This window comes from Mesoplodon bidens (assembly GCF_964165515.1).
Source record: "Mesoplodon bidens genome assembly, chromosome: 14".
NCBI classification, from domain to species: Eukaryota; Metazoa; Chordata; class Mammalia; order Artiodactyla; family Ziphiidae; genus Mesoplodon; species Mesoplodon bidens.
In genome coordinates this window covers 69,698,396-69,713,988 of record NC_138170.1, presented here as the reverse complement: position 1 = coordinate 69,713,988, position 15,593 = coordinate 69,698,396, and the positions used below count along the sequence as shown (strand labels likewise).

Here is a 15,593-nt window from a genome sequence, read left to right as displayed (position 1 = left end):
GCTGACCTGGCATGCGGTCCCTGTGGCTCCTGTGTGGCCCCATTTCTGCCCTCTGAAGCAGCAGAGCCCACACGCCAGATGTTACGGAACCTCCCTATCTTGGCTGCCCACCTCTGCAAATATGTGACCAGACTAGAATGGTCAACCCCAGGAGAGGCTGGACACAGAAGGCACTGCCCTGCCTTTGAGAAGCCTGGAACAACTCGGGGAGACACAGCTGTGTAGGTAAAGAATACCTGGATGGCAGAGGAGACAAGATTCCGTAGATAAACCCCACACTCACATCTGCACCCAACCAGGAGAGCAGAGGAGTGACTGGTCTCCACCACGGGGCCAAGGGCTGCCACATCCCCCCTCCTCCTTCTTTTGAGCAGCTCTACTGAAGTATAATTGATGGACAGTAAGCTGCACATGTGTAAAGTATACAGTCTGATGCGTTTGACATATGTCTACGCCTGTGAAGCCATCACCACAGTCAAGACAATGAACATATCACTCATTTCCTTGGGCCCCTTTGAAACCCCTCCTTCCTGCCCTTCCTGCCCTACTTAGCCAACCACTGATCTGCTGTCAGTCACTATTAGGTCAGTTTACTTTTTCTAGAATTGGATATATGTGGAATCATACCGTGTGTTCACTTTTTTGTCTACCTTCTTTTACTCAACATTATTATTTTAGGGTTTATCTATGTTGTTGCATATATGAATAGTTTGTTCCTTTTTGTTGCTGAGTAGTATTCCATCATATGAATATGCCACAGTTTGTTTATCCATTAATCTGTTGATGGACATTTGAGTTTTCTAACCTGGCGCTACTAGAAATATAGCTTCTATGAATGTTCACATACAAAAAAAAATTAAAATCACTATTGGAAAATGAATGAATGAAACATCATAAATAATTCAAACACTAAAGAAAAGTAGAAAGATGAAAGTTTAAAAGTTATCCCAAATCCTACCACTCAGAAGAAAAACCTTCATTAATATAGATGAACATTACTGTAGGCTTCTTTCTGTACATAGATAAGACTGGTAGACATAAATATTTTTATAAAATTGGGATTATATTAATTTAAAAGCATAAAATTTACATTTCACTGAATTTAACAAAAGAAAAAAAAAGAAACTGATGTAAACTGGGAGGAATTATTGAGCTTTAAATATAAATGCTCTTTACCACAGAAACAGTATTTCCTAAAAAGATTCCTGTAAGGTTAAAAATGGAGATTATTAGCAATAAATTAACAGATTAAAGTTATGATTTTTTAAGCAACATGTTTCAGTTTAGACAGCATTGATAAGAGTCCCTCCCATGGACTACAAGGACAGCAGCACCTGCTCCCATTGTTTCTATACTACCTCCTGGTTTATTTATGATTATTGTTCCCTGTCCAAGTTTATAATATCCTCTCTCTATTATTTTTTTTCACTTTTTTTCCACTTTCTTTTCTGAAACGATAATTCCTACAGTTGTTTTATATTACTTGTATATTTCAATCAAATTAACCACTAATCATCATGATTTCTTCATTCCTGAATTCTCTGCCATATTTCATCAATTCTAAGATGCACATTTGTTTTCATTTTAACATCTGTGAAATCAGGATCCATCTTACAAAAGACAGTGTGAGAACAGCAAAACAAAACAAAATAACAACAGAGTTTGAGAGCATCTGCATTAGATCTCATGTAACAATTTATATTAGGAAGTTTTGCCAGATAGCAGCTGAGAAGGGATGGAACTGAAGTTTATAAAATCAGGAAGTAACACAAATGTGTTCACAAATTGAAACTCAAAAGAGGTCAATTTAATTCAGAAGTCTGACAGAGGAAACTACCTTAAGAAAAATGGTAATTCATTACCTCAAGCCAGTGCTTTCCTCAATTGTGGCCTGAAGACCACCTGCATCATTATATGGAAATATGGGGAGGGTGTTTAAAATGTAGTCCTGTGCCCCACCTCAGATCCAGAATCAGAATCTTAGGGGGTGGGTCTTAGGAATATTCATTTTCACAAACTCTACAACTAATTCTTAAGCATACTGAAATCTGAAGGATGGAGTGGGAATCTACTTTTGTTTTGTTTTGTTTTTTAACATTTTTATTGGAGTATAATTGCTTTACAGTGGTGTGTTAGTTTCTGCTTTATAACAAAGTGAATCAGCTATACATATACGAATCTATTGTTTTGACTGCCCAAAAGAGTACCCTCCTTCTCCCAACTGTGGTTTAAATGGGTTCTTCCATCTTCTTTTTTGATGCCACTCTGCTGGCCACAGCTAACTGAGCTGGGGAAAGGCACCTATCTCCACCTGGACAATCAAAACCTTACCTGGTACTTTTTAAATTTGTGATTAGTTTTGGTAAACTTGAGACCTACCAGCAGCTGTGGAGAAGGAGCCAAAAGGTAGAGAGAGACACGTCATGAAAGGACCAGGTTATATTCTCTCCCTGGTTCCAGCGATCTCTGAGGCCCAGCTACATCCTTATAATTGGATTATGTGAATTGATTTTTTTTTTTTTGGCTTGAGTTGGGTTTCTGTCAATCATATCCTCCTCCTCACCATAAGACAAAAAAAAAAAAATCAACCAGAAACAATACAGTCAGCCTTATGGAAGGCTCTGTATCCATGGATTCGACTAAACTTGGATCAAAAATATTCAGAAAAAAAATTCCAGAAAGTTCTAAAAAGCAAAACTTGAATTTGCCGCAAGGTGGCAACTATATATTTACATAGCATTAACACTGTATTTAAAACTATTTACTGATATATTGTACTAGGTATTATAGAGATGATTTAAAGTATTGAGAGGATGTGCATAGGTTACATGCAAACACTACACTATTTTATACAAGGGACTTGAACATCTGCAGATTTTGGTATCCACAGGGGATCCTGGAACCAACATCCCTTGGATATTGAGAGATGACTGTAGTCTGTTGAATAAACCACAGTTCTAGGGCATAACATGATAACTCTTATCTCTTAAATGAATAAATTAGCTACTTAACATGGATTCAAAACAAAACTGCCTTGAATAGGATTATCCTACCACATAACTGATGAAATCCTGTGCCCTGAAGTATAGATACACCCTACCACTTTAGTCTACCTTCTTGAATGTTGCCCTCATATTCTAATGTTGCAAACTTCCTCTTCAGATGTACCTATCTTACCTAACAATAATTATTTATTGAGTATCGACTATGTATAAGCACTGTACCAGGCACCTGGAGATAATTTATACTAAGAGCCCCTTCTTAATGGAGCTTTAAATCTAGCAGGAGACATTAAACACATACAAATGATAACACAAGACAATTTATGCTACGACCCATGAATAGCAGAGCATTTTAATATTTCTGTCATTTTCAACTAAAATGAGTCCTGACTGATAAAGGAGCTGTTCAGAAAGCCATATGGGAACAGTTACACTTTACACCTTGAGGAGATGGACAGGCGGAGAGATGAGGGGAAAGGACGTTTCAGGTGGACAGAATGAATGACAGCTCTGAGACAGGAATGTATATGATGGCACAGGTTCAGCACGGACGGAGAGTGAAGTGTGGAAAAGAATGAGATGAGAGAAGGGAAGGGGCAGGCTGGGGTCAGAACGGCGAGCACCTGGAAATTCCACCTTTGGGGATGTGCTGTCTACCCCAATTCTACCTTCCCCCAGTGTAATTTCCTGTTAATGTGACCCTATCTCCCCAAGCTCAACCCACCCTTGATTCATCTCCAAATAAATCCCCATTTATACCTAATTTTACTCTTCCCAGATCATTTTTGCTGGATTCTAATAGGATGTAAAGATCATAAAAGGAAGTTCTCTGATAGAAAATTTTCCACATAATATTTAGGCTTTTGGGAGAGAATCTTTCAAAATTCTCTAAAAACATACCTGCTAACGAGACCTGCTTATATAGAAACATGCTTCCTGAAAAGCTACATCTGCCAGGCAGGCTGTGTGCTGACTTGCTCATCACCAGACCCTACACCCCACATGAAGCCTGGCAAACAGCAGGTACTCCATGATGAACAAATGATGTGATTACTACTATCTGTAAAGGTCTCATTCTTATGTGTCTCAGTTTATCTTCAGACTCTCCATTTCAAGACAGATCAGTTTAGAAGGGTTCTAAATTTCTATGTAATTTGCAAGCCCAAGGAAAGAATGTATGTACTCACTTTGTGACTCCATAGTCAATTCCAATTGTTGCAAGGTATTTAGACACAAATCTTTTCTCACAGTATCGCTTTATAATACAGCTCTAAAAAGGTAAAAATACAGGCTTTTAGTAAAGACACTCTGGGAACGTCTACAAAATAAGCACATTTATTCATTATGGTTTCTTCATTCACCACGAGACACAAAGCTTTTTTTTTTTTTTTTTTGCAGTACGCGGGCCCCTCACTGCTGTGGCCTCTCCCATTGCGGTGCACAGGCTCCGGACGCGCAGGCCCAGCGGCCATGGCTCACAGGCCCAGCCGCTCCGCGGCATGTGGGATCCTCCCAGACCAGGGCACAAACTCCTGTCCCCTGCATCGGCAGGCGGACTCTCAACCACTGCGCCACCAGGGAAGCCCACACAAAGCTTTTTCAAAAGCCAAAACTATAAAATAACTGAAACAAATACTAAAGGTGAAGATTTTAAAGAAAAATTATTTTAAAATTCTTCCCTTAATACCAAATATGGGTATGTTTTCAGTTTAGTGTTCAATCCTTGTTCTCTTTACTTTTCTTTTCTTTTTTTAAATAAATTATTTTTATTTATTTATTTATTTATTTATTTTTGGCTGCGTTGGGTCTTTGTTGCTGCGCGTGGGCTTTCTCTAGTTGCAGCGAGTGGGGGCTACTCTTCTTGCGGTGCGTGGTTTTCTCCTTGCAGTGGCTTTTCTTCTTGTTGAGCACGGGCTCTAGGCACATGGGCTTCAGTAGTTGTGGCACATGGGCTCAGTAGTTGTGGCTTCCCAGCTCTAGAGCGCAGGCTCAGCAGTTGTGGCGCACAGACTTAGTTGCTCCGCGGCATGTGGGATCTTCCCAGACCAGGGACTGAATCCATGTCCCCTGCATTGGCAGGCGGATTCTTAATCACTGAGCCACCAGGGAAGTCCTTCTCTTTTCTTTTGAAGACCTCTTTTACTCTTATATTTTTAATAATACCACCAAAATATGTCTACCTTGACCTCCCTCCCCAGACCAGATCCACATCTCCAAATATCTACTAGACTAATTTCTACTTAGATGCCACACTCACTGTTCCACAAACTCAAAATGCCCCCAAATGAACTAATCTTATACATAAAAACAGTGAATCCTGCTCACATCCTAGTTCTGTTAATAATACCACCATTTTCCCAATTACAGGGTATTAAATTATTAAAGTCATGTTTGATTCTGAGTCTTTCTAAATCTTCTTTTGAATGTTTCTTCCATCTTTCTCCTCACTCCAATTCCCACTGGTACCATTTTGGTTTAAGTCTTCATCATCTACTTCTGTACAACTACAACTACAGGAAATTCTTTATTGGTCTTTATGTCCCCTTTCCCTCCCAACTTCAATCAACACTGCATACCACTAATGTTATTTCACTTCCCTAACTCAAAAATCTTCAGTGGCTTCTCACTGCCAAGAGTTCAGCATCCAAATTCCTTTGTCCGTTATTCAAGATCCTCCGTAATCTGGCCCTAATCTGTCTTTTCTGTCTAAACTCTTCTAATATAAACCCTCCATTTCTGCAAAACTCCCAGGCCTGACTTTTGTCATTACTTTTCTCTCTACTTGGAAAGAGCTCTCTCCCTACTTTCCAAATCTTACTTATGCTTTAAGGTCCAGTGCAAACTCTGAGCTTCCAGGTTATGAGAGATCTTGCCTACATATGAACTTCTCTAACACTTTTTATATACTATATGTGTATATAGTACATATACTATATATGTATATAAATGTATATATACATATATAATGTATTTGTTATCATTTATTCACTGCCTTGTTATCTTTTCACATGTGCATATTTATCTTACTTCTTCAGCTAGACAGTAAACTACTTGAGGGCAAGCACCGGTATTTTACTTCTTTATATCTTATAACTTTATATCTGAGCAATTAGCTCAGTGCCAATGAAAAACTGAATTAAAATGACTTGTACATTAATGGCAATCCTTAGCACTCATGAAACATAATTTACTTGAAGTGCTGGTCATGAAGCTTATTCTGCTCAAACACTTTCCTGATGAACCTCAATCTATATTAAATAGGACAGTTGCTTTAAAAAGTGCTTAATAAGCTCATTGTGAACTGAAGGAAAAACTTCTTTGGAGTGAGTACTGCTAAGAGGCCATACTTTTAAAAAACACTTTAAAGGTTGAAAGCACTTCTCAAATGTTTTCTCTCACAATATCCTAGAAAAATAAATATAGCCTTTTTCTAAATTATTCATGAGATTAAGGGACCTGGAAGTCCTTTAATTCCAGTACACTATTTAAACACTAGCCCTAAGTATTTAAAGAGATGCACAATTAATTAATGGTATGAATAACCACTGCCTATAACCAAAGAGACAGGGTTCCTGGACCTTAGGATCTTATAAACTAAGTTAAATAACATAAATATAGAGAGACTTTTTTGCTTTCTCTATTTTTCTTAAATAGATTTTTTAGGTACTTTTTTAATGCAGTTCCAATTAAAATCTTAACCAATTAAAATCTTAAGGTTTGAAAAAAAAATCTTAAGGTTTGAATCTTTTTTTGCCTAATAGAATTACCCTAAAATTCATATGAAAGAACAGTTATCTGAGAAGAATTAATCCAAGTATGAAAAACAGGAAAGGGGCAGGGCAGTAGAAAGAGGTGGGAATTTGTACTGACAAATATAAAAATATAGTCTGAAACTGAGAGAGTATTATACTGGCATAAGAATAGACAAGTAGGTCAGTAGAACAGAACAGAGAGCTCAGAAATAGATCCCATTATATATAAAAATTTTAAAAGTGACAAAGGTGATATTTAAAGTCAATGGGAAAAAAAAATTTATTTAGTAAAATGTTACTGGCACAATTGCATATCCACCAGGAAAAAAATTAAGTTGGGCCCTGAACTTCCCTATATACAAAAATAAATTACAGATAAATTTATGATTTAACTATTTAAAAATTAAACAATAAAAGTTTCAGAAGAAAATGTGCAATATATGTACAACCTTAGGGCAACCTTTTCAACCAAGAAAGAAAACCCAGAAACCATAAAAGACAGGCATAATCTGTATGTGTATGGCTGGTTCATTTTGTTGTGCAGTGGAGGCTAACACACCATTGTAAAGCAACCATACACCAATAAAGAAAAAAAAAAAAAGACAGGCATAGCCAAAGCAATCTTGAAAAAAGAACAAGCTGGAGGTATCATACCCCTGATTTCAAGCTATACTACAAAATGACAGTAATCAAAACAGTAGGATATTGACACAAAAACAGACACATAGATCAATGGAACAGAATAGAGAGCCCAGAAACAAACCCACACTTATATGGTCAATTAATCAATGACAAAGAGGGAAGAATATATAATGGTAAAAGACACCCCCTTCAACAAATGGTGTTGGGAAAACTGGACAGCTATATGTAAAAGAATCAACTGGACTACTTTCTCGCACCATATACAAAAATAAAGTCAAAATGGATGGAAGGCTTAAATCTAAGTCCTGAAACCATAAAACTCCTAGAAGAAAGCCTAGGCAGTACACTCTATGACATCAGTCTTAGCAAATTTTTTTTTGATCTGTGTCCTCAGGCAAGAGAGACAAAGTAAAAATAAACAAATGGGACTACATCAAACTAAAAAGCTTTTGCACAGCAAAGGAAACTATCAACAAAATGAAAAGGTAGCCTACTGACTGAGAGAATATACTTGGATAAGGGGTTAATATTCAAAATATAGAAAGAACTCAGACAACTCAACATCAAAAAAAACCCAAACAAATAGCCCAATTAAAAAATGGGCAGAGGATCTGAATAGACATTTTTCCAAAGAAGACATACAGATGGTCAACAGGCACATGAAAAAGATGCTCAGCACCACTAATCATTAGGGAAACGCAAATCAAAACCACAATGAGATATCACCTTTTACACCTGTCAGAATGTCTATCATCAAAAAGACAGTAAATGACAAGTGTTAGAGAAGATGTGAAAAAAAAAGGAACCCTCGTGCAATGTTGGTGGGATTGTAAATTGGTGCAGCTACATGGAAAACAGTATGGTGGTTCCTAAAAAAAATAAAATAGAACTACCATATGATCCAGCAATTTACTTGTGGGTATATACCTGAAGAAAACAAAAACACCAATTCGAAAAAATATATGCACCCCAATGTTCACTGCAGCATTATTTACAATAGCCAAGATATGGAAGCAACCTAAGTGTCCATCCGTAGATGAATGGATAAAGAAGATGTGACATATAAAAATGGAATATTACTCAGCTATTTTTAAAAAATAAAATCTTACCATTTGTGAAAACATGAATGAATTCTAGAGGGAATTGTGCTAAGTGACATAAGTCAAAGAAAGACAACTAGCATATGATCTCACTTATATGTAGAATCTAAAAAACAAAGCAAACAAAACAAAAACAGACTCATAGATACAGAGAACAAATGGGTGGTTGCCAGAGGGTACGGGGGATGGGGAAGTGAAATAGATGAATGGGATTAACAGGTACAAACCTCCACTTACAAAACGTAAGCTACTAGGATGTGTTATACAGCATAAGGAATATAGTCAATAATATTGTAATAACCTTGTATGGGGACAGCTGGTTCCTAGACTTGTGGTGATCATTTCATAACGTATGCAAATGTCAAATCACTATGTAGTACACCTGGAGCTAACATAATATTATACGTCAACTATATGTCAATTTTAAAAAGATAGGCATAATTGAGTATATACAAATAATAATAAAATCAATTGTATGGTAAAATATAAAAGTATTAAAAGACAACATACTGGGGCAAATATCTGTAACTCATATGACTGGCAAAAAGTTAATAACTCTAATGTCCCCCAACCAGAAAAACTGGTAAGGAAGACACATTATCCAACAGAAAAATAGGTAGGGACTATAAATTGAGCAATCCACAGAAAAGCAAATCCAAATGTTCAATCATTTGAAAAGATGCTCAGCTTCATCTGTGGTCAGTGAAATGCAAATTAAAGTAACAATGAAATTACTTCTCACTAACCAGATTAGTAGCAATCAAAAGAATGACAATACTGTGTTGGCAGGGAGTTAGGGGGAAATGTACCAGCATATTACTGGTAGAAACACACCTTTTTGAAGAGCAATTGGCAATTGCCACTAAAATTTTAAAATGTGCTATTCAACTCAGCAGTTCTACCCCTGGGAATCTAGTCCAGGTATTTAAGGATATATATACCTATAGAAATGTATTATAGCAAGATTGTTTGTAGTAGGGAAAAAGGGAAACAAGTGAATTCTCATCAATAGAGGGGATACTTGCATGTCATGGACTATTATGCAACCATGAAAAAGAGTGATTGGAGCTATGTCAGATAATTGGAGGAATCACCACAATCTATTGTTAAGAGAGAAAAAGCAGGGCTTCCTTGGTGGTGCAGTGGTTGAGAATCCCCCTGCCAATGCAGGAGACACAGGTTCGATCCCTGGTCCGGGAAGATCCCACATTAGTTGCCGCAAAGCAACTAAGCCTGTGCACCACAACTACTGAGCCTGTGCTCTAGAGCCCATGAGCCACAACTACTGAGCCCACATGCTGCAACTACTGAAGCCCACGTGCCTAGAGCCCAGGCTCCACAATAAGAGAAGCCACCGCAATGAGAAGCCCGTGCACTGCAATGAAGAATAGCCCCCGCTCGCCGCAACTAGAGAAAGCCTGTGCGCAGCAATGAAGACCCAACACAGCCAAAAATAAATAAATAAAATAAATAAATAAATCCTGGATGTCATTTAAAAAAAAAGAAAGAGAGAGAAAAAGCAAACTCCAGAGAAGTATATATAATACTGTACGATGTGGGTACTTTTGACTGCAAGTAAGGGAAACCAATTCAACTGACTTAACAGGAAAATATTTACTATAACTGGAAATCTAGAATTAGGGCAGTCTTCAGAGTTGGTTGATATGAAGAGTCAATGGTAAGAACATCAGGATCAGATCCTAGAGGACACTGAGAACTGGGCTGGGATTCTGGGGTAAATTGATGCCAATGCAGAAAGCTGAACTGGATATAAACAAAGACCACAGAGAAATTCCCCCATTGAGGGAGTTAAGCCCTTGGGAATCTCCTTTTTCTTACTGCATCTCCAGAACCTCTAAAACAATGCTGAATAATAAAAGAAAATAGTATGTATCCTTTTCTGCATCTAATTTTAAAGGAAATGGCCTCAGCATTTTATCAGTTGGTATGTTTGCTGTTGGTTAATAATAACTATTGTTTTAAAAATAATAATAGGGCTTCCCTGGTGGCGCAGTGGTTGAGAGCCCGCCTGCCGATGCAGGGGACACGGGTTCGTGCCCTGGTCCGGGAAGATCCCACATGCCGCGGAGCGGCTGGGCCCGTGAGCCATGGCCGCTGAGCCTGCGCGTCTGGAGCCCGTGCTCCGCAATGGGAGAGGCCACAACAGTGAGAGGCCCGCGTATCGCAAAAAAAAAAAATAATAATAATAATAATAATAAATATTGTTTTTCATATTTAAGTAGTTTCATTTTATTCTGATTTTGCTTAAAGTGTTTATAAGGTTGATTATATCATTTTTTACAGTACAGAAAATATTTTCTCTATCAGTTCATATAACAAATTATGTTGATTAACTTCTTGATCTTGAACCAAGTTTGCACTCCGTGGGATAAACCCTACTTGCTAATAGTGAAACTGTTTTGATATGTTGCTGAATTCTATTTGTGGATATTTAGGAATTATGCATCTGTATGTATATGTGAAAATGGCATATACTTTTCTTTTTTGATACTATATCAAGTTTTGCTATTTAAGTTATCATGACTTTACATAAATAAATTGGAGTGCTGTTCATCTTTTTCTTTGCCTTGGAATAACTTAACTGAAATTATGTGTTATTTAGAGCTTAAATAAAGCTTGTTCATGAAGCCATCTGATCCTGATACCTTTTTGGATAGTAAGCCTTTTAATTGCTTTTCCAACTTCTGCTTTTCCAATGCAGGGGATATCCTTAAGTGACTGGTCATTTGGGTTTTCTATTTTTTGAGTCAATTTTGGTAATTTATATTTAGCTAAGAAATCCTCCATTTCCTCTACATTTTGAAATGTGTTCCCACAGAATTGAATGTAGTAGTCTCTAGTCTTTCTTTCAATTTCTTCCAGTATGTGATTATGTCTCCTTTTCAGTATTAATCTTGTAATTTTTTGCTTTCTCTATTTTTCTTAAATAAAATTTTAGGCATTTTTCTTTTTCATTAATCTTTCTAGGGAATTCTCTCTTTCTCTTGGTGAATTTTGTGTCCTTTTTCTTCTGTCTTAAGTATTAAGTTCCTTTACTTTTTAAAATTCCATACCATAATATACCATAATATTCATACTTTTAAGGCATACAATTCGGCAGTTCTAGGCATATTCACAAAGTTGTACAACTATTATGTTCCTTTAGTTTTTAATCTCCCTTTTTTAGAAATGAGTAAGATAATGCATTTTCCTTTCACTACAGCTTTAAATTTGCTCTGAAGACTTTGGCATGCATTCTCTCCTTTCATGACTTTCTAGTTATTTTGTCATTTGCTTTGATTTGCCCTTTGATGAAAGGATTATTTACTAGGGCATGCCTTACTTTTTAACTTTAAATTATTTATCTGTATATCTTCCTATATTTTCCAAATTGTTTAAAATGAGTATGTATTACTTTTATAACTAAGGCAAAATTTTTAAATTACATTTAAATCTTTTATCTGTGAAAAATTTATCTTTGAGAAAGGCATTCAATAGGAATCCACTCCACCCCCATATAGTAGAAAGTTGTTTTAAAAGTGCTTATTAAATGGTCCCTACTTTCCCAGTTTAACTATATTTGTTGTAAACTGAATTTCCTTATATGTTTGGGTTCATTTCTGGACTCCACTCTGTTCCACTGATGTCCCTATATTTCCTCCAGTATCAATAGGAAAAGATTGTAACTTTAAAATATGTTTTAATATCTGGTAGTGTTAGTCTCCTCTCATTTCTTTTCCATAATTTTCTTGCTGATTCTCACATTTAATTTTTCATAAGGACTTTAGTACCTTTTACTATGTTCTGAAGAAAAAAAAAGTATTGCTGTTTTAACTGGAACTGAATCACATTTGCAGATTATTTTAAAGAACTGACATCTCTAAAATATTGAGTGATCCTAATTAAGAAGAAAGTATATCTTTCCACCTGTCTAAGTAATTTTGTGTCCCTTTGTAGAAATGTTTTTCATATAGGTCCTAGGTGCTCCCTATTTCTTCGTAAGTTTAAACCTAGGTCCTTTATTTTGGTTGTTATTGTAAATTAAAAGTTTTTCAATTATATAGTCCAAACAATTATAATTTTTTTTTTTTTTGCGGTACGTGGGCCTCTCACTGCTGTGGCCTCTCCCGTTGCGAAGCACAGGCTCCGGACGCGCAGGCTCAGCAGCCATGGCTCACGGGCCCAGCCGCTCCGCGGCACGCGGGATCCTCCCAGACCGGGGCACGAACCCGCATGCCCTGCATCGGCAGGCGGACTCCCAACCACTGCGCCACCAGGGAAGTCCCCAAACAATTATAATTTGATATAGTAAAGCTATAAAGTTTTGTATATTAATTTTGTCTTTTCTAATAGTGTTTCAGTTAATTCTCTTTGGGTTTCCAGATAAACAATCATATCATTAACAAATACTGATAATTTTGCTTTCTCCTTTCTAGCATTTTGTATGTTCTTTCTTTCCCTTGTCTAATTGCATGGGCTAATAAATCTAGAAACATATTACATAAATGTGGTGACAGACTGGGCATTTTAAGCTATTTCTAACAGTGCACCATTAAGCATAGTAAAATTTTAAAAGTGAGCATGCTCACTTAGCCAGTTTAGTACATAACCTTCTAGAGGTTTTATTCTTTTCTTTTCAATGCCTGGCACATAATTGACGTTCAATAATTGTAGACTTTCAGCTACGTTAATACCCACATACACATAGATAAATAAACAGTACAAGATAATACTAAGTGGAAAGAAAAGACACTAATAAACATTTACTGAGCATCAACTATGTGCAGGACACTGGCATAAACACTCCCATTAACAGCTTTTTTGGCATGTAGATCCTACTGGGAGTTGATTTTGACAGCAAACAATAATGGAAAGAGAGCACTGCAATGAATGTGAACACCCAGGTTCTAATCCTGTCTCAGTCACTGATTTGATGACCTCGGAAGGTTCTTAACCACAAGCTTCCACTTACCCTGAAGGAGAGATAATTTGGGTGAAGAAGAAGCAGTCTTAGAATTCATGTGGGGAAAGACCTCCATTCACCTCTCGCCCTCCCTCCCCCCATACTATGGGAGAGCTTAGAGCTGACAGGCAGTAGAAGCAGCACTGGAAAAGGCAGTGGAACTAAGACTTCTTTGAGATAATGGATGTGGTGACACTACTAGAAATAAAAACAAAACAAACGAACAAAACAAAATAATGCAGGTTCTTTGACATCCATTGCACGTACCCTGTGAAACACCTTCAGCATCAGTTATGCTCTCTTACAAATGAAATGTAGATTCTGGTCTCCACGTCTGCGGAGTAAATTTTACAAATTCTCATCCTCACAAACGGCCCAGTAAGTTCCCTTCGGCTCCCCAGCTCTGCTGGGGGTAACTAAACTTTTTTTCTCCACCTCTGAGTCCTGGACGGGCCACCTAGAACGCAAATACGGTATCCAGGCAAACGATCTGACATAAGGACCCAGGCCTCCTTACTCTCTTTGGGATACATTCAAGGGTTAGAGGCCACTCGAGACATCTTCTTAGGTGTCGGAAGGGGGCAACCTAAAGCTCAAAAAGGTCAGGAGAGTTTTCCCCGCGGAGCCGCATCCCCCAGGACACCCAGGCCTGCTCAGGGGCGGGGAGGAGGCTGGGTCCCAAGCTGTTGAGTGGCCGCCTTCCCAGCCAATCGCCACGTCGCTCCGCCGCGCTGTGGTCCCGCCCCTCCCAGCGAGGTACTCACTTTTCCCACTTCGGCGTTGCCCATGGAGATGACTTTGATACGCAGGGACTTGCCAGGCTCCTTCCGCTTCGGTATGTTGGCCTCCATTGCTCTGGCTCTCTCGGGGCTACCGCCTTGGTCTCTCCTTGCTCCCCACGTTGGCCCGTCCCTCAGGCTTCCTCGTCCAATGGCGGAACTGCTACTCTCGTCACCACCCCGGCTCCGCGGCTCGCCATCCCTGCCTCTGTCTGGCAGCGGGCGCGGGCGGCTGGGAGCGTAGGGAACAGGGTGAGGGAGGAGAGTCTCGCGATGCTAGAAAGGGGCAGCGTGACGTCATCGCCAGGCTCCGGAGACTAGGCTGTTCCCTGGGGTCGCGAGATTTAGTCCGGGCTGTGTCCCTCGGCAGGAAGGTGGCGTGTGCAGGTTGCTGAGTTTACTCTGCCGGGAGGGCACTACGTTGTGTTCAGGGGGCGACAGGGCATAGACATTTGTTAGGCTCGCAGCAGAGTGATAGAAATTTATTGGCTATTCAGGGCAGATCCTCGGACTGGAAGTAGCTGGAATTATGGGTTAGTTCAAGGGCCAGTGGCGCTAAATATTCGAAGTAGACCACGGTCCGTTTTGGGGTACTTTTTGTGTATGCTTCAGTACCCATGGGCCCATCCACTGACCCCTCTTCCAATATTATGCTTCCCTTCGGGCTTCCTGAGAGGACTTTCTCCTGAGAACTGGAACCAGGGAAGTGGGGAAGTCGGGCTTTGGTTCTGGAAGAGGGCCATTAGGCAAGATCTGAATCTTGTACCTATCATTGAAAAAAAAAGGTTGTCCATTTGGAGTCAAGACAGGTTTTAGTTTAGTCCTTGATCTTATATTACGTAGTTCTCATCTGCAGGCGGAAAGCTCAGACTAGACGTTTCGTACACTCTTAGTTCTATCAAGATGTGTGTGGTTGTAGCTGTGTGCTCTGTTTACCTCCTTTCCCTGCTACTCATGTAAATTTAACCCCATCTTCTGTTCTCACCTTTCCTTTAGCTGATAATATAACAGTAGAATAATAATGAATTCTAAGATAACCACTTTTCTATTCTGATTCCAAGCGATGAGAAGAAAAGCATCTGCTAGAATAGAAGTCAGTCTGAGAGGAACTGTAGTTTTTTGAGTCAATATCTGTAGTTACAGAAGATAAATAGAACTTGACAAATGGTTATTTAGTACCCTGAAAAAGAATGGCTGCCAATTTCCCAGTAAATTAGGAGGGCAAAGGCAGCATTACTTCTGTTCTCACATAGCTTTAAACATCATTAATACATTGCAGGAAGATAGTGACTAGAGGTTCAAAATTTTGTAACAGTTATTTTAAATTAGATTTTCAAGCATTTTAATTTTAAAAT

General features: G+C 38.5%; 1 protein-coding gene across 1 annotated transcript in view; it reads right to left on the bottom strand.

Annotated features, from left to right (window-relative positions):
* DNAJC27 (DnaJ heat shock protein family (Hsp40) member C27) overlaps window positions 1–14,484 on the bottom strand; it is a 39,900-nt gene extending 25,416 nt beyond the window's left edge. Inside the window, exons 1-2 of the mRNA XM_081254413.1 lie at window positions 14,224–14,484; window positions 4,190–4,272 (exon numbers count right to left, since the gene is read on the bottom strand). Of these exons, the coding sequence (XP_081110539.1) occupies window positions 4,190–4,272; window positions 14,224–14,310 (170 nt within the window). The 5' untranslated portion in view covers window positions 14,311–14,484. The remainder of the gene's footprint in view (window positions 1–4,189; window positions 4,273–14,223) is intronic.
* Window positions 14,485–15,593: the final 1,109 nt, after the last annotated feature.